General features: G+C 46.5%; 1 protein-coding gene across 1 annotated transcript in view; it reads left to right on the top strand.

Annotated features, from left to right (window-relative positions):
* Positions 1–5,293: 5,293 nt before the first annotated feature.
* The window catches only part of CDH13 (cadherin 13), a 524,519-nt gene continuing 503,638 nt past the window's right edge, over positions 5,294–26,174 (top strand). Inside the window, exon 1 of the mRNA XM_083164015.1 lies at positions 5,294–5,732. Coding sequence (XP_083020141.1) covers positions 5,685–5,732 — 48 coding nt within the window. The 5' untranslated portion in view covers positions 5,294–5,684. The remainder of the gene's footprint in view (positions 5,733–26,174) is intronic.

Raw genomic sequence — 26,174 nt, 5'->3', positions numbered from 1 at the left:
ATCACAGAATAGCTTCTTCCGTGGCAACACAGCAGCACTCAGCAAATAAACATTCTTAAATCACACTGAAAGTGATCTTCCTATTGCTGTGATAAGCCATGCTAAGAACACATTACACATACCGCATCATGCTCCTTACATAGGGTTACATGTTACACATTGCTGGATCCAGGGAGAGGTGACAGGGGCGATCGTCCCGGGGCCCCACACATTACACTTACTGCATAATGCTCCTTACATAGGGTCACATGTTACACATGGCTGGATCCAGGGAGGGGCAACAGGTGCAATCGTCCGGGGGCCCCACACATTATACTTACTGCATAATGCTCCTTATATAGGGTCACATGTTAAACATGGCTGGATCCAGGGAGGGGCAACAGGGGCAATCGTCCGGGGGCCACACACATTATACTTACTGCATAATGCTCCTTATATAGGGTCACATGTTACACATGGCTGGATCCAGGGAGGGGCAACAGGGGCAATCGTCTGGGGGCCCCACACATTATACTTAGGGGGTGGTTCTGGTTGACTCACAAAACTGCGAATTTCACAGCTTTGTGAGTCATTTAGGGCCCCATTTATCAAGTAATATTTGCGGCTAAATCCCAGAAAACACCTGTCAGGGGTTAACCTCAAATATTAAGTATCCCCTGAATGTATTAAAGGAGGACCGCAGAAGGAACCTCCGATCCCCCCTGCAGCGCGATGCTGGCCGCATCCCCCATAGGTTTCTATGGGGGATGCGAAGCTGCCAGATGTATCAACATCGGGCAGCCCGGCTTCGCATCCCTGGGCTATCGCCATTCCCTGCGAAGCACTGACCTGAAAGCCGGGGGGTTTCGGCATGTGCAGTTATGCGCTGCCCTCCCCCCCCCCCCCCCCCGCGCGCGACCCAGCTGACCGCACTGCCGCCCGGGATGTGTAGCCTTAGGCTACAATGGGCTATCGCCCTATTTTGGGAGCCTACCGGCCATTCTGGGAGCATAGGCAAGTATGTTTTACAGGGAAGGATTCAACTGCACCAATTTCCAGAAGTAAGGGGCGGGGTTTGGCGTAATACACTATGCCACACCTCTTGTAGATGCTTTTGAAACCTCCCCTTTTGGGTTCAGAAAAGACACAGGCGCTGACATTTGCATTCATAATGAAACCTTGTTGATCAATATGTCAGTAAACGCCTTCCCCCACTGCGTCGGTTATGAACGCATGTGTCGGCAGTCACCAGCATTTACTATATATTATGCATCTGATGCTGACACCAGCTGATTATCACACAGTGCGAGTGCTCAGGAACATAACATGTGAAGGAACAGGAAAATCAAACATCACACTTCACCTTCCCCCACCTCCGAGGACGACTAATTATTTCTCTGAATAGGATGTTTGCAAAGAAGATGGGTGAAATTTAAATGTAATCAAGTCCTGTCTCTGAGCTGCTACTGTCTGCTCTGCCCTCACTACACCATCTGCTGCCGAGAGTGGGAGCAGGTAACACTATGTGCTGCTGTTTATAAAGAAGAATACAACAAGAAAATAGAGCGTTTGTCTCTCACGGAATAGAGTGTTACATCCTGGCGCTACAATATTAGAGGCCCATTAATGATGTCATTCTTTTCCAGCCCGATTCTGAGTTGCATTGCATATCTATTGCAACCTGTGTACATGCTATGGCCTACAGTACAGGAGCAGAGTTGTATGCAGGGCTCTATCAATAGGCAGCTGCCTAGAGTGCCAGTATCAGAGGGGGCACACTGAGTCTGCACATCACAGAAATACACCTGTCTCTTTATTGAAGCATATCAGTGGTATGTCCAGAAATCTTCCAGGCTCAGCTGTGCTGATGGTGCTGGCCAGCTTGACAGATTTCCGGTCTAAACCCCTTTCCAATCCCCTGGGGACTGTCCACAAATCAGCAGAATGCATTACACAGTTAAGCCCGCCTCCCAGTCTCCTATTGGCTAGGGGACAGTATTAAATGTGTAAGGCGCAGCGAGGCAGCTGGGAATCAGCACTAATGCTGTGGATCCCCACTGGCAGCCCACGCTTGCGATCCTGTTATCCCCCTTAAACTCCCTCCCACTGGTGTTTTTTTTTAACCCACCACAGGGGTTAATGCAGGGAACAGCTGTGAGTTGACACCTCCACTTTCACCTGTGGGGCTGCACTATTACTCTCAGCTTAAAGTATATGAGGCACTGTTACTGTGTGGCATCATGTGTAAGGGACACTACAATTGTGTGGGTATAACGTGTAAGGGGCACTACTACTGTATGGGCATAATGTGTAAAGGGTACTGCAACTGTGTGTGCATAAGTAAGGGGCACTACTACTCTAGGCATACGTATAAGAGGCACTGCTATTGTGTGTGATGGACACTACAACTGTGTGGGTACAATGTGTAAGGGGCACTATACCTGTGTGGCATAATGTGCAAGGGGCACTACAACTGTGTGGGCTAATATGTAAGGGGCACTGTATGGTACTACAACTGTAAGGGCTTATGTGTAAGGGGCACTACTTCTCTGGGCATACATATAAGAGGCACTGATAATGTGTGTAAGGGTCACTACAACTGTGTGGGTACAGTATAATGTGTAAGGGGCACTTCTACTGTGTGGTATAATGTGTAAGGGATACTACAACTGTAGGAATAATTTGTAAGGGGCATTACTACTGTATGGGCTTAATGTGTAAGGGGCACTACAACTGTGTGGGCTAATGTGTAAGGGGCGCTGTATGGGCATAATGTGTAAGGGGCACTACTACTCCGGGCATACATATAAGAGGCACTGCTATTGTGTGTAAGGGTCCCTACAACTGTGTGGATATAATGTGTAAGGGGTACTACTACTGTATGGGCATAATGTGTAAGAGGTACTACAACTGTGTGAGCTAATGTGTAAGGGGCACTAATACTCTTGGTATAAGTATAAGATGCACCACTATTGTGTGTAAGGGTCACTACAACTGTGTGGGTACAGTATAATGTGTAAGGGGCACTTCTACTGTATGGCATAATGTGTAAGGGCACTACTACTGTTTGAGCATAATGTGTAAGGGATACTGCAACTGTAGGAATAATGTGTAAGGGGCATTACTGCTGTGTGGGCATAATGTGGAAGGGACACTAATACTGCATGTTCATAATGTGTAAGGGGCAAAGTACTGTGTAGCACAGTGGTAGCCAACCCTAGCCTACAAAAGCTACCAACAGTTCAAAATTTTCAGACAACCTAGCTGCTGCACAGCTGCACTCATTAATCACTGACACATTTTAAAAGATACACAGATGGAGCTAATTAGCTCACTTGTGATTCTGTGAGGAGACCTGCAAAACATGCACTGTTGGTAGCTCTCGAGGACTAGGGTTGGCTACCCCAGGTGTAGCGGATTCAGTATTGAATCCCGGCGGTCGGGATCCCGGCGTTCAGAATCCCGACGCCGGAATCCCGACAGCCAAAATCCCGACAAGGGGGGGGACGTGGATCGCCCCCCCTTGCGGGCTCGCTGCGCTCGCCACGCAGCGGGCCCGGTGCCTCGCTACGCTCGGCACACTAATTTATTCTCCCTCCAGGGGTGTCGTGGACACCCCAGGAGGGAGAATGTGTCGGGATTTCGGCGTCGGGATTCTGAACGCCGGGATCCCGACCGCCGGGATTTTAACTGCATCCCGGTGTAGCACTATGTGTAAGGGGTACAACTACTGTAGGCATAATGTATAACTGTCAATTCTACTGTGGGCCTAATGTGTAATGGGAACTAATACTGCGTGGCATAATTTGTATGGGGCACTACTTCTGAGGCCATAATGTTAATAAATGGAAATAAGAAATATTATTGTGTGATGTAATAAGGGACACTACTATGTGCTGCAATGTGAGTAAGGGGTACTTTTGTGTGGCCACACTGTTTCTCCACAAGACCACACCCCTTTTTTGCATGTCTTCTTTATTTCAAATTGTGTTTCAGTGTGCAAATCTGGCTCTGGTACTTGCCAGGGTCTCCTCAGCCATTTACCTCACCACACGGTCCCTGGTGTGTGTGTTTGCCTTAAAACACCCCTACCAACACACTACGTACAAGAGCAAGGGGAAGTCACATTATTGCGGTCTTTTGGGGAACTTGCCAGAATGGATACCTATCAGACATCAGATCATAAGAAATAATGTTGAAAATAGGATTTCACTTTCATTTTGGGTGTAGTTATCCCTCCATAAGGCAAACCCACACCTACTATAACAGCATTAGACAATGTGTGACCCTACAGCTACTGTGCAACTAAACATCCCAGCATGCTCACTTACAGTAATGGCATATTCCATCAGCAAATCTGTGGCAGAATCTTCTGGGATGTGTAGTTCCACAGCTGGTGCTGTGCTTCCCCTACACTAGAGCATTAATTGCACTGTCAATGGAAATAACATAATAGTCTGCATTTTTTGCCAAATTACTAATTTTTCACAGTTTTTAGCAATCAGCAGCTGTCCTAGAGAACACTGCACTGGACCAAAGTGTCCGAACCCTGGCTAGGTCTAGGAACCCTCTCCATTGTATATTACTGTACCAATGGTGCTATCACTACAATGAGTACTACATACCGGGTATGGGTAAAATCCGGAATCGGATAAGACACCGGAATGCCGGACTGGACATCAAACTCTGCATTCCGGAGCTTGTAGTATCCGGTCTGGGGGTGTCCTGTCCGGGGGTGCTCCATCTGATGGGGCTGCTCTCGCACCTGTCACCTGGGAGAGGAGAGGGGGGAGAATACAGCCTCACCGCATGGTCCGGGGGTGTAATAAAAACTGGAACGGTCCAGACCACACAGGGAGGCTGTAATCTCCCCTTCCCCATGTCCCTGGTGTGAGCAATCACAGGCATCCCCCCGGACAAGACACCCCCCGCATGGGACACCCCTCGGACCAGACACTATAAGCTCCGGAATGCAGAGTTTGATGTCTGGTCCGGCGTTCCGGTGTCTTATCCGGTTCCGGTTTTTACTTAGTCCCCTACATACCTGCCCAGTGCCCACAGCCCTAGCACTGCTGCCCCTCACATGTCAACACCAGCGGCTGCAGCCTATAGTACTCCCTGAAGGGTTGTACATGCAAATATATAACATGCATTCAACTCGATCCAAAGTGTGCAGGATCCCGGATTTCCCTGCACCGAGATTAATCATTCTGCAACATCCCCAGACTCTGCAAGCAGCCTGCTACATTGTATCACACTGACATCCTCTTCTATTTAACCCCCTCAATGCCGGGGTGCGTGCTGCAATGCACGAGCTCTGGTCCAGATACCACTCCAAAAATATAATCCTAATAAAATAATATAAAAGAACAAATTGCTCAGTGCCTGTGTTAATGGGGAGGACAGCAGAGACTACAGCAGCCGTGCAGGAGAGAGGAGGTGATTGCCAGAGGCGGGTACCCAATATCAGCTTTGCAAAGTGGGGATACGACGTGTGATGAAATGCACCTTGTAAAGCCATTGGCTCTGGTCACCAGCCTCTATCCAATGCTTTACTGATGATGCTGCTGATCTATTTGGGAAGTTGGCTGGCTGTCTGAATGCGAAGCTTCTTCTCAAAGGCTGCTCCACAGTGGAAATATGCACAGTGCAGCCTCAGTACATGAATGATAGAGCCCTGTGATAGTCCCTTCTAGCCTGGCACAATGGATCCCAAATCTCAGCTGCTCACCCTGTCCTTGCTGCTGTCCCAGGTAAGGTGCAGTGTTCTCCCATCTGCTGCTGTGTGCACTGGTTCTGTGGCATTGCTGCTGTACAGAGCCATCCTGACTGCCTGCCTGTGTCTGCTATCAGGCTGGAGACAGAGGGTCAGACCCTTTGTTTTTGGGGTGGAGGGAGGCTGATCTAAAATAGGGGTGCTGGCTTTGTGGTCCTGGATCACCCCCACCCTCCTCCTGGCTGGTGCCCCCTTGGGAGATGGTAGCCCCCTCCTCATACTGTAGCTGCATCTCTCAATCCCTATAAAGCCAATGTGTGTCCTTCTCTGGGATTTCCATTGCGGTCTGAGTTGGTTCTTGCTGTGATGGAAACTTGGGGGTGATGGAAGATACTGTACAAGGGGGATCTGGGGTGGAGTTGGGGTGTGGGGGCATTGTGAATGGACTTGCCTGTGAACAGACTGTTCCCTGGATTGTTGTGCTGGTGCTGGAGGATCATGTGTGTATATATAAGTTTGTACTGGAGATAAAACCGGCATCGTCCCCACAGGACCCCTGCAGCCCCCCACAGGACCGCTGCAGGGGCTGGGGATTATTTGTGTGTTGTTTTTATGTATTTATTTGTGTATTTATTTATTTATTATGCATTTATTTATTTGTGTATTTATTATGTATTTAATATGTATTTGATTTATTGCTGTTGTTGAAAATGATTTTATGTGTTTTGCAAAAAGTAGCAAGCTTGCGAGATTTGTAGTGGGTCTGTGTGTGCCAAAATGTTGCACCCTATTGCAGTGCTGAGCAAGACCCTCATACAGTAGATATACACAGATACTGTAGTACAAACAACTGTGTCTCTCCCAAACAAGGCATGTGAGCACTGCTGCTGCTGTCAGTCAGCCCTGGATATCCTACCCTTCTCCCCCCATCCACAGCTCCCACCGCACCCTAATTCCATGGGAAATACTGTACACTTGTCATTTGAGCTTCTCTGCCAAAGACCACTCATCTCAAAGAGCTGCTTATATTAAAGGATTTGAGGGAAGGGTATCACAGCACCCCCTATTACTTTATCCAGACACCACCCCCCCTAAAGTTTTTTGATTACCTATTGCAATATTAGTCCATCCGCAGCCCTTGTGAGCAGGCTCCTTAGCATCTTGCCTGTGAAGTCTCTCTCACCTTGGGCACATAGATCTATGAACCTAGATGTTATATGAAGCAGGGTCTTGGGTGATGTTGTTGCACTGATATACTCAGCACTGATATACTAATTTTAGCAATTTGCCTTTATGTGGCTATTGGTTGGTAGGTGCAGTCCTCTTGGCTTGGGTGGGAAAGGGTTAAAACCCAGAAGTGCATTTTAGGACTGAAAGTAGCCAGAAAAGCAAAAGACTTGCAGAGCAATGGAATCTGAGGGTGAAATCAAGGCAGCTGAGCATCATTTAGGGCAAAGGCATCCAGACCATGCTGCAGCTGCAGCCTATGCCCCCTAACAGTCCAATTCTGGGTTCCTGCTGATTGCAGACTGTCAGAGAACACAGAACAAGTTTGCAGAATCTGACTGTCAGCTTGATACCAAGCCCCCAGCAGAATGCAACAAGGTACATTTGCAGTAACGTGGATTTTAGAGTCCTCTCTGGCAATGAAAGGGTGTTGTGATCATTGTAGTAGGCGGCTATCACAAAAAGAATAAAGGTAGATGGGAGAAATATTTGGTGTCAAACAACTTTCCAACAATGGCTAAATCAGTTGGTGAATACTTAAGTCATATAATCATAAGGTATGTGGCTTATGTAGCTGTATTAACTGATATATAATTGTGGAGTAGGCGAGTGCTATGGAACTAATGCAGGGGGGTTATGGTATGCAATATAAGGATTGTTGCACTAGGTGTGCTAAGCTCAGTCCCAGCTGATTACAGGTAGTGATTACTTTTAGTGCTCTGTATTTCACATTACTTCATGATCAGACAGATCTATCCTCAGCTGCTTGTTCTGCAAAACATATCAAGCACCCCCAGCAGTGATGATCTTTATTCATTTACAAGTTATTATATATCGCAGCATATTCCGTTGCGCTTTACAATTGTAAACAACAGTAGAAATAAACCGACATAGAGGTAGGAGGGCCCTGCTCCCAAGCTTACAATTTTTGTTTAAATATGGTTGTAGATGGCCAGTGCTTGATTACAGCCGCCCATAATACCACCTGTTGCTGCCAGCCCCACCTACCTAATGTTGTGCTGTGACCTCGCACAGGGGGCTTTTGTCTGAGCCCAGAACGTTTCAGCTGTATCCTGTTGACTGTTTGAGATCCAAGCAGACTGATATGATTTAGCCAACCGTTCCATCGCTAGACTGCAGTGTGCCATCTCCACTGTGGGCACAAGTTTATGGTTGGCGAATAGCGTTCGGATTAAAGTTTCCATCAGAAGAGAGATTCTGCTACCAGGATATAAGATTTATACCTATTGCTATTTATTGTCAAATAGAAATTTGTGACCCCATTTAACCTACTGTAGCATGCAGTATGTAGTGGTAGGGTGCCGGTGGCTTCTGAAGGGCAAACTTCAATCCAAGGGGTGTTTTCCACATGCCCATTAATGGTTAAATTATATAAATATTAATTTTTTTTCATTGACATTTTTGGAGGTTACATTCAGCACGTTGTGAAGTTTAACCCTTTAAGTGCCAAGTAAATTTGTCAAAATAGGTGTGAAAATTGCCAAACAAGCATTTGTACCCATCATAATGACCTGTAATGTTACCTTATATAGAGCATACAATCTTTTTTTATTTGAATTTATATATCAAATTTGAGTGACGCTGGCATTTTTAGAAGATATTTTGTGCATCTCTCACAGATGTTGACAGTCAATGGGATTGAATCAGCCTCTACCAATAATCTAGCTGATTGGGCATACACACAGGGCGATTTTGCCCCAATTCTAAGCGATCTGACTAGATTGCTTAGAAATAAAGCATGCTCTGTGTGTATGGCCCCAGGTATAGTCTATTCTGCTAAATCGCAGGGTTTTGCCTATAAACAATATCTCATTGACCCTGTGTACGCTGCTTTATGCTGGAAATACAATAGACCAACTTTCATCCAGCTGGTTGGTTGGTTGGATGGAATAAAAATCTGGTACGGGATTGGAGCAAATGTAATTGATAGTTCAGTAATTTACTCTCAAAATCTGGATATGGAGAAAATGAACTGTCGCTCAATGTCCTGTAGTTGAATCTGATTTAATCAATTTGACTTTTTTGGAAGTTTTTGTGGGTTTGTGAGCAAATTGCTGATTGTCCTATACTCCCAATACAGTACCAGATGTCCAGTCCAACCAACCCACTGATTGGATGAAAGGGTACTTGTTTCCTAGCACGGCACCCATCGCATAGCATACTTAGTGGTGTGCAATGCGATATTCATGCTAAATTAACAGGAGTACTTGTACAATGAAATATCGCATAGTATTGCATGCCAGCAAATGGCATGCGATGCGATGCAATTTTGTAATTGTACAAGCCCCCATTGTCAATGCCACACTATCAATGCCGACCCAAAGAGTGGCGAGCGCCCGCGAGGGGCGGCGGTACACGTCCTCCGACCTTTTCATACCCCCACTATCCACGTCAGGCGTGGAGTTGATTTTAGATAGTGTGGCAAGCCCGAAGCGCGGCGAGCAGATGCACAATACATGTAAAGTAATCCATGTCCCCTCGCGGGGCTCGCTGCGCTCGCCACGCTTCGGGCTCGGGGTGCATTTAACATTAAAAGCACCCATCAGGGTGCTTGTACACTTAAAAATCGGATCGCATTCCGCTATATTGCATGTGATGCGATTGTATAAGATGTAATACAATCAAAATCGGGGGCACCCTGCTAGGAAACAAGTACCGATGAACGTTGGTCTAATGTATGCCCAGTGTTAGTCCGTAAGAAAAACTCAGCAATTTTCACAAAACTGATTTACAGGTAGACTTTACAAATACTTTACACTCATTCATCCTCCCGCGTAGTTACGGCTGCCGTGCACCCTGTTATAACCGGCTGTATACACTTGAAAAATACGTTCTGTAAGTGCCATATATTGACTGAAAGGGATGTTAATTACTGTACCAGAAAGCAGCCATCTGTGTCATGTATCAAGTAGCTGTAATGTGTGGGTGGGAATCGGGATACTGTACCGTTCTAAGGCGCTGTTCTCGCTGGGTACTGCTGTTATCTAGCAAGGTAAGGCCTAGGTTCTCCCTGCAACTGGGGTGTTCATAAGACATTGTGTAACTGTTCTTTCACTATTTAAGATTTGTGGCTACTTCTTTGGTAGGAATTCCCCAATGGCGGCCTGAGTTATTGTAAACCCTGATATATACTGTATGTGTATGTATGTATGTGTGTGTATATATATATATATATATGTATATATATATATATATATATATATATATATATATATATATATATATATATATATATATATATATACTGTGATGTCCCAATGCTGCAAAGTAGATTCCGGGGTGCCCTCCTCTGGTCAATGGCTTGATCAGTGTCTGCAAAACACGGGGTGTGGGTGGCACTCTCTCGGTCTTCAGTAGAGTATCGGTAGAAATCAGGCGGCTGGCACCATATAGTGGTCAACGTTTCAGTTTTATTAGAAAAAAAGGTCCTGACGAAAGTTTTTTTCTAATAAAACTGAAACGTTGACCACTGTATGGTGCCAGCCGCCTGATTTCTACTGATACTATACAGAAGACCAAGAGAGTGCTACCCACACCCTGTGTTTGGCATACACTGATCAAGCCATTGACCATAGGAGCGCACCCCAGCATCTACATTGCAATATTGGGACTGAGTGCCGGACATCACAGTTATTTTTTTTTTTCCACAGTATAGGGTGGCACTCCTCTAATGCCAATAATGTCTGGGTGGATACATCCCCCCTTGCCTGGATGCTCCTGGCAGAGAGCCCAACATATTACATACAAGAAGGCGGAACTCGTATCAACGGGTCAGAGTGGGCAGAAGTTTATTAATTCTTCATCGGGACATGATTGTTTGTGTGTGTGTGTGTGTGTGTGGGTGCGTGACCCAGAACCTGTTCACAGCAAGGAAATAGCTGGTGCTGGGAATTTTGTCTTCTCCAAGCGCTAGCTAGGGTCCGACTTCTGCCTCCAGTGACATCACGACCTGGCATTATTTCCATGTTCAGCCGCCATTGTAAAAAAGGGTCTCAACCCTGGTTCCATCACAGGTAGTGCTAAAAACAAATCCTGGTTTCGACCCGGCTACTCAGTAGTGGTATAATTTATCCTTAATATATTTTCGGCGTATGGGAGGAAACCTTTGCACCCGGAGCAAACCCTCTCAAGTATGGGGAGGACATACAAACGTCACCCAGTTATGGTGGGGGATCAAACCCATGGCCCTCAGTAATGCTATCCATTACGCCAGTCAAGTCCAACCTGTGGCCCTCCAGCTGTTGTGAAACTACACATCCCAGCATGCCTTGCCATAGTTTTAGCATTCCCTAATAGCAAAACTGTGGCAAGGCATGATGGGACTTGTAGTTTCACAACAGCTGGAGGGCCATAGTTTGGCCATGCCTTCATTACGCCCTCCGTGATGCCCTGACTGATGGTTTTCCTTTACGGTTGCCCAGTGTGAGCCTTGTCCTGTCACCAAGGGCCAGTCTGTCATTGATTGAGATATTAGAGCCACAGTATCTGGTAGTTCCCCCTACAATGGGATCACATAAGATCTTGTGCTGTCACAGCCCAGCGTTATGTCCACAGAACTGTAGAAGGCAAAACCAACTGAACAGACCATTAGGAAGTATATGAAGTGATCAGCATGATGCACTAACATCACTTACTGTACCTGAGTGTAGCTGTTCATTAGCTGCAGAGACACTTCCATTATAATAACAGCTGTGTAACTCTTTTTATGTTGCTTCTGGTTGCCAGGGGAAACCTTAGATGGAAATATAGAGTTCGTCGGCGTCCTGTCCGCAGCATCAAACATTGATTGACAGCATCAGCAATATTGCTGGTAATGGCAGCTAATGAGCAGTCGCAGCCTGGCAGGTGCTTGTTTTACTATAGTGAGTGAGTTAAGCTCTATTATTTATTAATATAGAGTGAAATTGCGCTTGATAACTGAAGCCAGATGAGGTGCAAAAACCTATATAGGAGTAAAATATTTGTGCATTCTAATGTATCCCTGAAGATATTGGTGAGGTTGGCTACATACGGATGACCACCAGCATCCAAAGGAGGGTAAGACCCTAACCATTAACCCTAGCCCCCCACATGTCCTACATACTAGTTGTGTGTTGGCCTAAGTGCACCTCAGCGCCTTGATCATCCAATCAGAGCAGTCGGGAAGCATTTGCTATCTGCATGTAGCCGGAGGGTGTATGCAGCCAAAAAGTATGCTGATTGGTTGATGGATTGGGCTCTCCACCACTCGGAGATCAGCATTCTCTACCTACCTTCAAGCCTGCAGCCAGACAGTGAATAGCTGTCAGCATGCTGATTGGCGGGTGGCTGGATCTATCCACCAATCAGAGTGCTGATAGCCAGTTACTTTATAAAAGCATGTTGAGAGATTGCACAGAACCACAATTAAATAATTTCCCACTAATGGGCGTGTAGGGGCCCCAGTGTGTTGCTGTGCCAAGGGCCTTCTGTGCTGTAAAGATGGTTCTGGTGCAGAGAATGTGAGGGCACTAACAGACCCGTCCGTTCGTCCGTCATGTGCGGAGATCTATGAGACATTCACCGTTTTGACCTAAACATGGGATTGAGGCACAAATTCATGGAGAATATTACACAGGGCCGTGTTGCATTGTGGACATAAATGTTTCCATTACGTGTAACACCTTTCACCTAGTGTGTGCGTGTTCCATCTCTGACCGTAATAAACACAGACCAATGGGAATAAACAGCATTACAGGAAGCTCCGATTACCATGCTCAGGGTCTGAAAACCACATTAATGTACCTGTGGTGTATGATGATCCTGTAACCCCCGGAGAAATATATATGCTTTTTACTAATGTATTCACACTCTTGCAGACAGAAAGTTGGTTGTTTGGAGATTTCTCCGGTATCTCGTTTCCCGTGAGGGATGATAATGTGTTACCATAGCATATCTTGCCTCATGTTTCCTCTGGTTTAAACCAATGGCTATTATTGCTGAATTCTCTTGTCTGACCATCTGAAGGGTAAATGTGGTTTTCTGTGGGCCTTATGGCTCAGAGTGATGTAATTTGCTCTTAGGATTGACCTCTGTTATCTTATGAAAATTGGTGCAGCCAACAAAATGGCTGCCTCCATTATGTGACATGTGGAATCTCCCAGTGATGGCACTACATCCTAATGAAGCGCTGGGCTTGCCTCATCAATATTGGTGCAGCAAACAAAATGCCTCCATTGTGTGACCTGTTGTATTTCCCAGTGATGGGTGGCACTACATCTTTGTGAATCGATTTGCTTGCCTCATTAATCTTGCGCAGCCAACAAAATAGCTGCCTCCATTATGCAACATGTTCGATTTCCCACTGATGGCCCTACATCCTACTGCAGTGGTTCCCGAATGTGGTCATCAAGGCACCCCAGCATTACAGATTTTATGTATATTCTGCTTTTGTACAGATAGTATGATCAAGGTACTAAGTCACCTGTGCCTAAGCATGGATAGCCTTAAAACCTGGACTGTTGGGTTGCCTTGAAAACCAGTCTCCTCAACATTGATCAGCCTATAAAATGGCTGCCTCCACTTTGCTGAATGACCTGTCTCCATTTCCTAGTGAACCAAGTGACTTTCGATTTCATGAATATTGCTCCGGGCCTCAAAAAATATCTGCCTCGGGTGTGTGTAGCCCGTTAATGGTCATTCATCACCCATGATGTCCTAGTCTTGTAAGATAATTGTTGTTACCACTTTGGCTAATTGCACAACACAACATTTAGACAGATTATTTTGCCTTTTACTTAAAACCACGAGGTTAGCTTTCCGCCCATCCGTTCTCCTTTCATTAAAGTGATAACGTCATCCTTTCCAATCTTGTTAATTGCTGGGGAGGTGAGAGGCTTTCGGAAGAGTCTGGACATCCCTTATCTTGTTTCCCATGGAGTAGGTAGCAGACTGATGGTCAATTAAATCTTGGCAATGTTTGGACTGATCCAGGACAGTCTGCTATTGTGGAGTAATTCATGTTCTGGCAACAAGCAAGCAGACGGTCTATAGTCTTTCACAGATAATATAGCACCTTTATTATCCAACTTGTCTTCTGCAAATCACTGTCACAATGTCACACTGTTCTCTAATCAGCCACCGGTCTACACAACACCCTAGGCTGAACTATGACCAACTACAGTATGTCAGATGTTTAATAAGAAGATGGCATCAAGGACAAGGGGACAAATGCCCCTAGGGTATTCTCAGATTAAAGTGGAGGGCCACAGAGTCAAATGAGCAGTCTAGGAATATAACACACCTACTCATAGTACAACTTCTGATTGGGAGAGAAATGAGTCCTAGTCTGTTTTGTATTCGATTAAGGTGGCCAATATATCGCCCGCTTGATTGAATGGCCGATATATCGATGCACTATCGGCAATTGTGTACAATCAATATATCTCTTAATGGAGTCGTTAACAGATATATTCAGCTGTGCAACACAGGCAATGCATAGTGCTGTATGGGCGGACAATCCGTCGACCACCCTTGCAGCTGTGCCGGGAGCAGTCGGTGATTGACAGCTCAGTGAGCGGGCATATGCAAATGCACTCATCCATTTGTGATGCCAATCGCAACGGATCGAGAAATGTGTTTGCAGATAAATTGATAAATATTATAATTATACTAATCTAGTGTGTACCCAGCTTTACACTCAGAAGTCTATTGCCTCATTTTGCAGGTCTCCCCACAGAATCACATGTGAAATAGTTCCACCTGTGGATATTACAAAATGTGTCAGTGAGTAACAAGTACACCTGTGCTCCTGCTAGGTGACCTGGGAACTGTCAGTGGTTAATGAATGCACCTATGCACATACCTGGTGACCTGGGAGATGTTTTGGGTCCTGAGGACAGAGTTTGGAAACTGCTGCTCTTCAGATTAGATCTCAGTTTGGTCACAATCTCTCTGCATGTGTTATATCTGCACCACCTGCAGCGTGGAATGGTTTTGCCCAGGTAAAGTTATTCCATTATTGTTTTTTATTTATTCCAAACTCTTAGCCTGCCCATACTGTATATTATGTGTATGCCCCATTACAGTGGGAATCACAGGATTTCTAGAGAGGGGGTTTACAAATGCCATCCGAACACAATCAAAGTGAAACATTGGAGCAAGTGCGGGAGTCTGGAGGAGCGGTAGAAGAACCTAGTAATGACCCTGGACATTAATGTATGCAATTGTCTTATTATATGCTGGATACTCTAAGGAATACAGTATTAATATATAACACTATAGATGGTCTATAGTATAGGCTGGATCATACATTTACATGATATAAATAAGTATAGTCAGGAAAAGGTTAAACATCCCATAATAAAATGCACAAACATAATAGAACCAGTACTGCACATTCTAAGCTCTCATACTCCTACCTCATGGTAAGGCTCCTGTCTCTTCTCCCTGGCAGCTGCTCTCTGGTCCAGTGCACTGATTGAGGACTCCGATCCAGACACCCAGCAGACTTGGTAGAAGAAGCTGGTACACTGGGCATGTGCAGCCGCTCCGCTCTGTCCCTTACACTGCGTGATGTGGGGGTAGCTCTAGTAATCATATTATATGCCATTCCTATTGTTATTATAATTTGAGCCACTTGCTAAGAGGAGGGGGATTTCCAGGCAACTGGTCACCCACCTACATTTGCCTATGCATTAATAAAATACAGTAACCTAATTATTCCTCTGCTTACGATCGTTGGTGACAGGCAGTTGCGGTACATCATAAGTAGTAACTGAACATTATATACAACAAATCCTAATATACCTATTACATGCTGTTACTAGCGAATAATATTTGGGTTCTTTACATATGCAATGAGCCTGCTGCAATGCACCGCTGCCTTACAGCCGCAGGAACGCATTTCATCAGACTCCCACAAAAAAGCTTTAATAACGTTCCGCGACTCTATTTGTACTGTGAAATAAAAAGGATTAGAATAAATTATGCAACCTCCTTATTTGAATATTTAGAGAAATCACTTGTCCCCTTCAGCAGAAAGCCGTACGCCTCACATTTCCATGGGAGATGTCCCTCTATTATTTATCATCACCTGCATAGTGGAATACAATCTGCATCTGTGGTAAAATTAATCGAATCTATTACTTCTTCTCACATTATGGCTCTGCTGACTTCATATAGACTAGAGGCAGCCATTTTGTGGGCTCCAACATGGCTGCTTGTCTCCAGTACCTGTAGCAATGGGCCCTATTTACTATGGTTCAGTGAGGATTTTGCAACATTACATAATGCACAATGCAAGCTGCCATTATGTTTCCTCCTCTGGTGCTGTGAACCAGAGAGCAGCCGCCCTGTATGGTGGTATCTTTAAAGTGTGGCTCTACATCCTGGCATGCCCGGACACAGTTTTTGCTGTGAGGGCATTCCATATGGAACTGTTACGTTGCTGTCCCAGCCTTGTCTGCGTATGGGGGTGCGGCCAGCAGGTAGATGGAGTGTAGGCTGTAAGAAAGCATCATCAAGACCTGCCCCTTGCAATGCTGTGCAGAGGAACGGGGGTTCCCGAACTCTGTCCTCAGGACCCCACGCAGTCCACGTTTTCCAGGTCACCCAACAGGGTCACTGGTGCATTCATTACTCATTGACACATTTTAAAAGACCCACAGGTGGAGCTAATCAGTGGAGGTTTTTACCTATGGGCTGCAGGGCTGCAGCCCCCCCCCCCCCAGGTAAAATCCGCCACTGTCTCTGCCTAGGTGAAGCCAGATGCAGTCTCTGAGACTGCTCTGGCTTCAATGTGACTGGCTGTGGCTTCCTATTGGAAGTCCGACCTGCCAGTCACTCAAGGCAGTCCCATTGAGAGGTGTTCCCTCCCTCCGGGATGCCTCTCTGTGCGTAAATGCGGGGCAGCCCCCAAAACAGGTTCTGCACATTCACAGTATCACGGACTATACTGCGCATGCGCCAGATCCAGGAACCTGATTAAGCCTCTGGGGGCTGTTGCAAAGGTGGACTGGGAGGTGTGGGGAGCTTGGCAGCAGTAGGGGGGGGGGGGGGAGCCTTGCATTGCTGCAGCCTGCCTCCTCCAAAAGGGTAAGAGCCGCCACTGGAGCTAATTATTTCACTTGGGATTCTGAGGGGACCTGCAAAACATGCACTGGGTGGTGTCCTGAGGACAGAACCTGTGTTCTAGAAGCTTAAAAAAGAAACTACATATTTGATAGATCCCACACAATACTTCCCAACTTGGACATCTGGAAAAAGGACACGTAAGACACGGACACTGCCAATCAAGTATTTATGCTGGAACCAGGATTTCTCCATCTGCTGAGCAATGATGTGAAATATGTAATGTCACTTAGTAAATAATGCATCTCCATTTATATAATGTATCATTTCCCCCTACAATGGCCAATACAATTTCCTGTCGGACCTGTGGTATGAGGGCAGGGCAGCTGCCATACAGTATCTGCCACCCGCTGGTCTTAGTACTGAGCAGATGCACAGTACCACATCTTTTATTTACAGCCTTTGTGACACTTGGCGGTAGCGTCACTGTGTATATATCATAACGATAGTAGAAAATATCCCGCAACAGCGTCTGCTATCCACTAACTTTATATAATTGCGGAACTTTCAGGGCTTGCATCCAGGAAGCGACGGCTGTATAAGGAGACGCGGTCTGATTCAGACCTGATCACAGATCTCCCAAAAACAGGACTCAATGGACCATTTGGGGGGGGGGGGGGCGGCTAACACATGGCCAACATCTGGCTTTGGCTGCCGGTCATATACACTTTAGCGATGTGGCAGGACTTCAATACATTAAGTCATAGTTCACATTGACCATGTGATATCACTGCACCCCCACTACGGGGATTCAATTCGTTTTAATAATAATAATTTACTGCGGGCTACAGTAATTGATCCTCCAGGGTTATCAGACATTGTTTTGGGCGTGGGGGACCTAAGAAGGCTCAGAGGGAAACAAAGAAGCCCAATAAAAACTTGTTACCAATCCGGAAGCAAAAACTCATAGGTCCGTGAACTTATCATGAATTGTATTCGGGGGAGGGGGGGGGGCTATCCAGTTACCTGCAGCCATTATCCGAGGTTAACTGGTTCAGGGGCTCACCATTTATAGAATTCCTTTATTCGTCTCACAATGGAGAAATTTCAACCCTGAAATCTCCTGATACCCACACTTATTGGGTATTACACAGACACCGGAATTGCGGGCCAATTTTGGAGGCTAATTGAATAGCCTAGGAAGGGGGGGATTAGCCCAATTTATTTATCGTGCCTGAAAAATATCGAGGCTAATTTAATTCAAGTGATCACCCTCCAAATGTATTAAATGTTATATTCTACATACAGTATATGATGGAATGTACAGTCAGGTGTCCCATTTATTCTATATGGTGTTATTTAATTAATATATATTACATACTGTGTGTTTATATACTTGAGGGTATTATGGGCCCAATTCAGACCTGTTTGCTGGGCTGAGAGTGTTCGGAGCCCAGAGGGCAGGTAGCCACTGAACTCGCGCCCACCTCTGTGCATACGCAGCCCTGCATCATCAAATGATTAAGCCATGGACTCATTCGGCGCTGCGAAGGCCATGGAAAAAAGGCCACTCCCAATGGCTGAGGAACATCTGCGTTTTCTGGGGGATGCCTAGGAAACATCGGCGGCACGCCCCCAAACGCCCAGTGTCAGTCACCCTGCGAGCAGCAAGAGACGGCTAGCCTTTGATCACAACCTTCCATCGGATGGCTTCTGCATGCATGGTCATCCGATAATTAATCATGCTGCTAATTTGCTTCCTGTTGCAGGAGTCCGAATCGGGCCCTATGTGCATAAACACGTGTATGTATTATACACTTAGGATGAGAACTGAATACAGATGTTGGTACTTGTTTCCTAGAACGGCCACACCGATTTTGATCGGGTCAGTCGCATCGCATCGATCGCATCGCATGCGACCAAATCGCATGCGATGCGACCGACGCGATGGCCCCGATTTTTACATTGATTGAAATGTGAATAGGGTCCCTGGGACCCTATTTTACATTGGATTCAATGTAAAATTCTCCCCAGACCCCAATTTTAACCCCCTCAACGACACCCCACGATTGACGCCAACCCGAAGCGTGGCAAGCGTAGCGAGCTCGTGAGGGGCGGCGGTACGCGTCCTCTGACCTTTTCATACCCCTACTATCCACGTCGGCGTGGAGTTGAGAATATAAAGTGTGGCAAGGGGACGCGTATAACTTCACAGGTATACGTGTCCGCTCGCCACGCTTCGGGCTACGCTCGCCACATTTCGGGTTGGCGTCAATCGTGGTGTGACGTTCACAATGGGGGGGCATATACAATGAGAAATGGCCCTTATTGGCCCATTTCCCATTTTTTTTTCACGATTTCAATGTTAAAAATATGTTAACATTGAACCCTATGGCAAAATCGGGTCCATCGCGTTGGTCGCGTCGCGTGCCATGTTAATGCACCCGACCAACGCGATGGACCCAATTTTGCCTTTGCCGGCAAAATGGACCTGATTTCAAAGGAAATCGGGTCCATCGGGGGTAATCGTGTACCTTAAGTTAAGGTACACGATTACCCCTGATTGTGGCCGTTCTAGGAAACAAGTACCCAGATGTTATATGGCAGGTTTATGGTCACATAAGGCCCCAGTATATTGTAATCTGCTTTAATGTCAATAACATCCTTTATTCCAGCACTGACTCAGTGTTTCCTAATTCCCACCCAGCACCCGTACCCCCAATATGTCCCCTGTGACTATTCATAGAGGACCCATCTCGCCTGAGGCCATGTAGCCACTTCTCTATGGGGTGCTATAGATACTGATGCACTATTGTGTCCCTGCATAGTTCAGCATCAATAGCCCCTGTGTGTTGTCACTCTGTACGCGTTGTCATCACCTCTCCCTTTCTGCCCTTTCTTGGGTCTCAAACGCACTTTCACAATCCACAAGATCCAAGAAGCCTCTGCAAGAAACAAAGCCCCCGAGTGTTTCTCCTTGTGTCGGCCTGTGGCTTCCAAGTTCCTAATATCAGATCTGCAGCAGGTTCCGCAGCAGCGAATGCAGGAGGGGAAGCCTGGGGCGATCGCTTCTTAGAGACCCTTTCTTCTGTGCAGTCTGTCTGCATCACAATCAGCAAAGACCTCTCTGATCTGGAATATGTGATTCATAGCTTCCCTCTGATGTCTGAGAGATGGGAATAGGGACCTCTGTGTCTAATGTGTTGATTTGCAGCGTAAATTCCTTCCAGCGTAGAAATGTTCACTATTACTTATTATTAAGATGGAATTTGTCTTCCAGATCCCGTAGCCGAGCGATGTTTTATTGATCGGCGATTAAGATTGCGTTGTACTTATGGTTTCGCCAGCGCTGGGTGAAATCGCCATCACACACTGTATAACAGCAATGCTTTGGATATTTAGCAAGCCTCCAGAAGAGGGCCTCATGTGCAGCACTAAAGGGAGAGCCATACGCTATTATACATGGCATCAGTGCTAAAGCCTGGGATTCATCTGTCCTTCTGGGATGTAAATAGATGAGAATGAGAAATGAATGGATGGCTGTGTGATTCCTGATGATACATTACAGGAAGGGCGATCATTATTGGAGCGGGTTTCAGTTTGTTTGATTTAATTGTTTCATGTTGACAAAATGCAAGTCTCTGGTGTTCCGTGCCAGCCGCGCCATTCTGGGCTGTGCATATTGGGAAGGTGTTGTATGATATACAGTAGTAACACATGCAGGATCGATGCGAATAAATACTCCTGCATTGCACGCACAGGTGGGTGCAATAGCAATTCTAGGGGTCTCTGAGCATTGACAGGTGGTGGGCACACAATCAGAGCGGCAAAGCAGCATTGTCTACGTACCATGCTGATTGGTGGATGGCTGGGCTAGGGTGCAGAATTCCCTACCTGCCTCCCAGCCTGGAACCAGACAGCGAGTACCTGTCAGCCTGCTGATTGGTGGATGGCTGGAGCTGCCCACCAATCAAAGTGTTGACAGCCAGTCACTGTATGGCAGCATTTAGGGAGATGACACAGGACTGTAGGAGGGGGTAGGTTATGGCTTTTTAAATATGTTTCTTTTGAATGGGTGTGGAGGGGCCCCAGTGCGTTGTATTGCCCGGGGCCTACAATTCTATTAAGACCACCCTGAATATGGCAGCTTGTGCATGCCAAACTTTCAGGAGCTATTTCAAGCGGTCAATATTAGGGTGACCAATCCCGGGACCATGATCGGTGGGATGCCAGGATTTGGCCCCAAAATTGCTAGGATTTAAATCCTGGGATTGGAGTATCCCGTTCCGGAATTTCAGGATTAGACTATGCACAGTGTAATGCAGGGCAGTGTCTGAGCACCCGCACACAGGCTGCATAGTGTGACGTCAGAGATCACCATGTGCAGGCCACACCGCCACATTCCCACTCCGGACAGCACCGCACACTCTGCTGGTGCTGCCACCCGCCCTCTCACTCCCTGAGGCACCGCTGCTGTCTGCCTCGCTCCCAACCGCCTGCCCATGTAAGTAAATGTGCAGGGCGGCCGGTGTGGTGGGACGGGGAGTGTTTTATTTATTAGGGATGTCAATCCCGGGATTGTAAAAAATGCCCTGGGACTGGCCTCCCTAGTCAGTATGGCTCTTTGTCTAATATTGCACCTCCATGCAATCTTACTAGACTGCCATTGGCATGGTCAGTGTTGTGCTGCACTGATGCAGGTGTATTGCTTGGCTGCTGTGTGGGGCATCTCAATGAAGGAACACCCCCTAGTGGCTCCCCCTAGTGGCTGCCTTTGGTGAAGTATTTGTGGTACTCAATATTCATGTTCACTTAGGTGTTACTTTGATATTGGTAATAATCTTTTAATTTGCACCGAGGGCCTGCCCTGCTGCCCGCCGAATCTATATGTACTGTTCCTTTCTATCCCCTGCTCTGTCCTGTGGAATAGGTGCTGGAATTGTGCAAGAACATTGTACAGTATACAGGTATTTGTGTGTATGTGTAAATAGGTCCGCATAGTTCTGTAATCTGTATACTCCTGTATTACAGTATATGCATTTACATGCATACTTACTTACCTTTACAGCACATTTCCCATTCCCACCTGGTGTCCTTACCAAGATCTTGTCCAACGTGACCATTCATAGTGGTCCAATCTCCCCTGAGGCCATGTAGCCGGGGTGTGTCGCTGCACAACATCAATAGCCCTTGTGTGTCTTCTTTGTACCTGTTCTCTCTCACCCTCACTCTCCACCCTCTCTGTCTCTCACCCTCACTCTCCACCCTCTCTGTCTCTCGCCCTCCGTCTCCATCCTCTCTGTCTCTCGCCCTCCCTCTCCACCCTCTCTCTCTCCACCTCCCTCTCCACCCTCTCTGCCTCTCGACCTCCCTCTCTGTCTCTCGCCCTCCCTCTCCACCCTCTCTGTCTCTCGCCCTCCCTCTCCACCCTCTCTGTCTCTCGCCCTCCCTCTCTGTCTCTCGCCCTCCCTCTCCACCCTCTCAGTCTCTCGCCCTCCCTCTCTGTCTATCGCCCTCCCTCTCCACCCTCTCGGTCTCTTGCCCTCCCTCTCCACCCTCTCTGTCTCTCGCCCTCCCTCTCCACCCTCTCTGTCTCTCGTCCTCCCTCTCCAAACCTCTCGCTCTCTATCCTCTCTCGCCTTCTCACTCCCCTTCTCCTCCTCCTACTTTCTCTCTATCTATCCATTCACCTCCTCCTTGCAGCTGCTGCTGTCTGCAGAGTATAGCAGACAGCAGCGGAGGCTGTGTGTACCCCTCTGCGGACATCCCCCATTCATGTAAATGGGAGCCGGGTCAGATGACCCAGCGTACCCATTTACACATCCCTCTACCCAGGTCCTAGCCATGTTCTACCCAGGTCAGGTAGCAATGGCTAAGTTGACAAGCCTGTGTCCTGCCCCCTTCCCCGGGTATCTGAATAATCCTTGCTACCAGTTCACCATAGTCTTATTTTGATTATGTTAGAAATGAAAGACCACATTAGAACGGGACAAGAACGGAGCCTATCAGTTAACTTGGAGCCATTGATGTAATTGAGGCATGGGGCACTCTGTGCCTCGTTTGCACAAAATGGCCGCCCCCACAGTGTGTAGGTGACGTGTACACTTTAAGAGAAAGTTATCCTTGCGCTGGTGCATTAAAGCCCCATATTCTGCTGTAGGACGCATCGTTTTACCTCCGCTGCTAGATAAACAGACAGCTGTGCGCTATCAAACTGAATATTTATGCTCACATAGATTTCAGTTGTAATTCCTGTAAATGGCCCAAACTTGGCATCTCCTTGTACACAAGCTGTTCCGGGCCTCCCACAATTCCAGGTTTCTCTGTTCTGCAATTTTTATTTACAAATCATAAACTTCTGTTTTTTTCTCCCAAGACTTAAGTTTTTTTTTTTTTTTTAGAGATTATACAACAAAGTTTGGAACATATTAACCCTTCTGTCATCTGATGGTTTACACCAAACCCACTGCGGTGGTGTTGGTGAAATTGACGGTCAGGTCTTTGCTGCTTTCCCCTCACTGTAATAATGCACCATTATATGACTAATAACCAGTGGCGGCTCTTACACTTTTAAAGGAGGGGGGCTGCCGCAATGCGCCCCCCCTCCTCCGCTGCCATAGCCGTGCTCCCCGCACCTTCCAGTCACGGCCGCCGGTCCCCTGCACGGGGCCAGCGCATGCACAGTAACTTCATACATACGGTACATGCCCTGGCCGCAGCCTCCATGGGCTGCCTTTGCAGCAGCCCCCGGAGGTTTAATCAGGTTCCCGGGTCCGGGACATGCGCAGTATGGTCTGCGGTACTGCACATGTGCAGAACCCGTTTTGGGGGCTGCAGCCCATAGGTTAAAACCGCCATTGCTAATAACATCATGTACAGCTATAAAAGGGATGAATAAACTCCATATAAGTTGTGTAACTGTGGGTCTGATTCAGAACTGGTAGCAAGGCTGCAATTTTTGCAGATGGACAAAAAAAACATGCTGCACTGCAGATGGGACAGATGTAACATGTGCAGAGAGTTAGATCTGGGTGAGTTATTCTGTTTCTGTGCAGGGTAAAGACTGTCTGCTTTATTGTTACACTGCAATTTAGATTTCAGTTTAAACACCACTCTGCACCTGTTATATCTGCCCCACCTACAGCGCAGCATGGTTTTGTCCATCTTCCAAAATTGCAGCCACGCTAACCGGTCTGAATCGGGACCTTAGCAAATACCCTTCTGCTTTATAACATAAGGGTGATGTACTAAGCCCTGGGGAGAGAGATAAAGTAGCAATCTGCTCCTAACTGTCATGTTACAGGTTGTACATATAGAACCTATAAGAACAACAGAAGAACAAAAACAGAGCACATGTAACAATTAGCAGAACAATTCTTAGTACACAATACAGCAGTTGGGAGCTGATTGGGTGATACACTTAGCCCGATTCAGACCTGCCTGCTGGGCTGCAAGTATTCATACCCCAGTGAGCAGGTAGCCGCCGCCCATCCTAATATACTAAAAAATTAATAAGAAAAATGCGAAGAAAATTAAGAAAACCTGTGATTTCTGGGCCGTCGTTATGTATCAAACTGTGATTCCAGGGCTGGGAATAACAAACGAGGGACCCAAATGTATATTGCTTTGTATATTGCTTCTGTCTAATGGGTCAACGTTGTTATTATCCCTGTGTAAGTGACGTAGGCCGCGGCCTTTCGCTCTCTGTACAATCACCTCCCGGGGACGGTAATGGCCCTTATTAAATACTCTATGTGCGCACCAATTTACCCGTAACCTGAATCACACATTTGCTGAGGGAAGGATCTCAGAGGTCTGACCTTATAATAAATCAGAAAAGTGTTATGTGTGTTCCAAGTTCATAATTACATTTTATTTTCCTTTTATTCCTCAAACTCCCAATTTGCATTGCTCAGGGCTGTCTGAGAAGGCGTCTTAGTCCTGCTGTACCAGTAAGTGCATGTTACATGAACAAAGATGAAGGAGGTTCCGCTCGTACGACTGTGATATTTCCATGCCTTCCTGCAACTTTAATTAAATGCACAGCTTATTCTGTCTGTGCTTTTCAGTCCTGTCTCTTTACCATCAGGGCAGTGATTTATCTTGTTGTGGTCACTGCATGGTGTGGTTGAGTCTGTCCAGCAAGGCACGTCATTGGTATAGCTCTTTATGTATTTATATCATGAGAGAGCGCTGTCAATTTGGGATACGGTCATTAGGTCTAAAAACTCATGTCGACATTTTGACTGTTGACCTTCCCATTGTTGACCAAATGCTTGTGTCGACCTACCGACCCTGTTGACCTATTTTAGGTGTCAATCTAAGGCCTGTCGACCTACAGTGGTTGACCCAATACATGTCGATCTAAATTGGGTCGAACCAATGACCCATACTCATCTATTTGTGTTGCTCAAGGTAGGGATGGTCATTGGTGCCCTCACCATTGATGTGACCATTGATGGTAGCAAATAATGCCATGAAGAGACATGAATGGTTTCCACCACTGATGGTCAGCCCTGTAATATCACTCACTAGCCAGTGGGCCAATCAGAACTTCGGGGCATGGCTTTGCAGGGGCATCAGGGGGAGGAGCTCAGCGACAAATCCCAACAGTAATAAATCGAGGGGGGAACATCCGGGGAGCTCAGTACCATTGAGGGTGGAGAACCGTTCTCCATCGCTGGCAAAACTATATAATATTGGTGTTTAACCATTGATGGTTTGTAACATTGAGGACCTAAAATCAAGGACTCTGTACATACAGTATCTGCCCCACCCCACCGGATATCAATGCATGTTACATCCGACATCCCTTATCTGTGGTTGAGTCCAAATCAGCTCCTCCCCAATATATCCTAGCCCCTCCCACACGTCACTCCAAAACACTCTTGACTGCTGAACTGCAGTTTGATTAAAGATCGTCTTTGGAAAGGGTTCACTATAGATGGTGTCTTTGGTGCTTTTTATCCACGGCCTGGAATCCTCAATGGATACCAATTAATGGTTTGAACCAACTACAGTATGTACAGTATGAACATCATTGCTTTGTGACAATCAAGGAAGGGGGTGGGGCTGAGTGGCATGATTAATTTGTTGATTTAAGCAATTTGCCAATCAGGGAAGGAATGGAGTACTGGCCCGCCTGATCCCCAGAAAAAATAAGTTAATCTTTCCTCTCCAATACCAGTGTGGGCAACTATCA

The sequence above is a fragment of the Crinia signifera genome, chromosome 11, assembly GCF_055691185.1.
Source record: "Crinia signifera chromosome 11, ASM5569118v1, whole genome shotgun sequence".
Taxonomy (NCBI): domain Eukaryota; kingdom Metazoa; phylum Chordata; class Amphibia; order Anura; family Myobatrachidae; genus Crinia; species Crinia signifera.
Note: the sequence above shows the minus strand (reverse complement) of the source record. Positions and strands in the feature narration are given on the sequence as shown.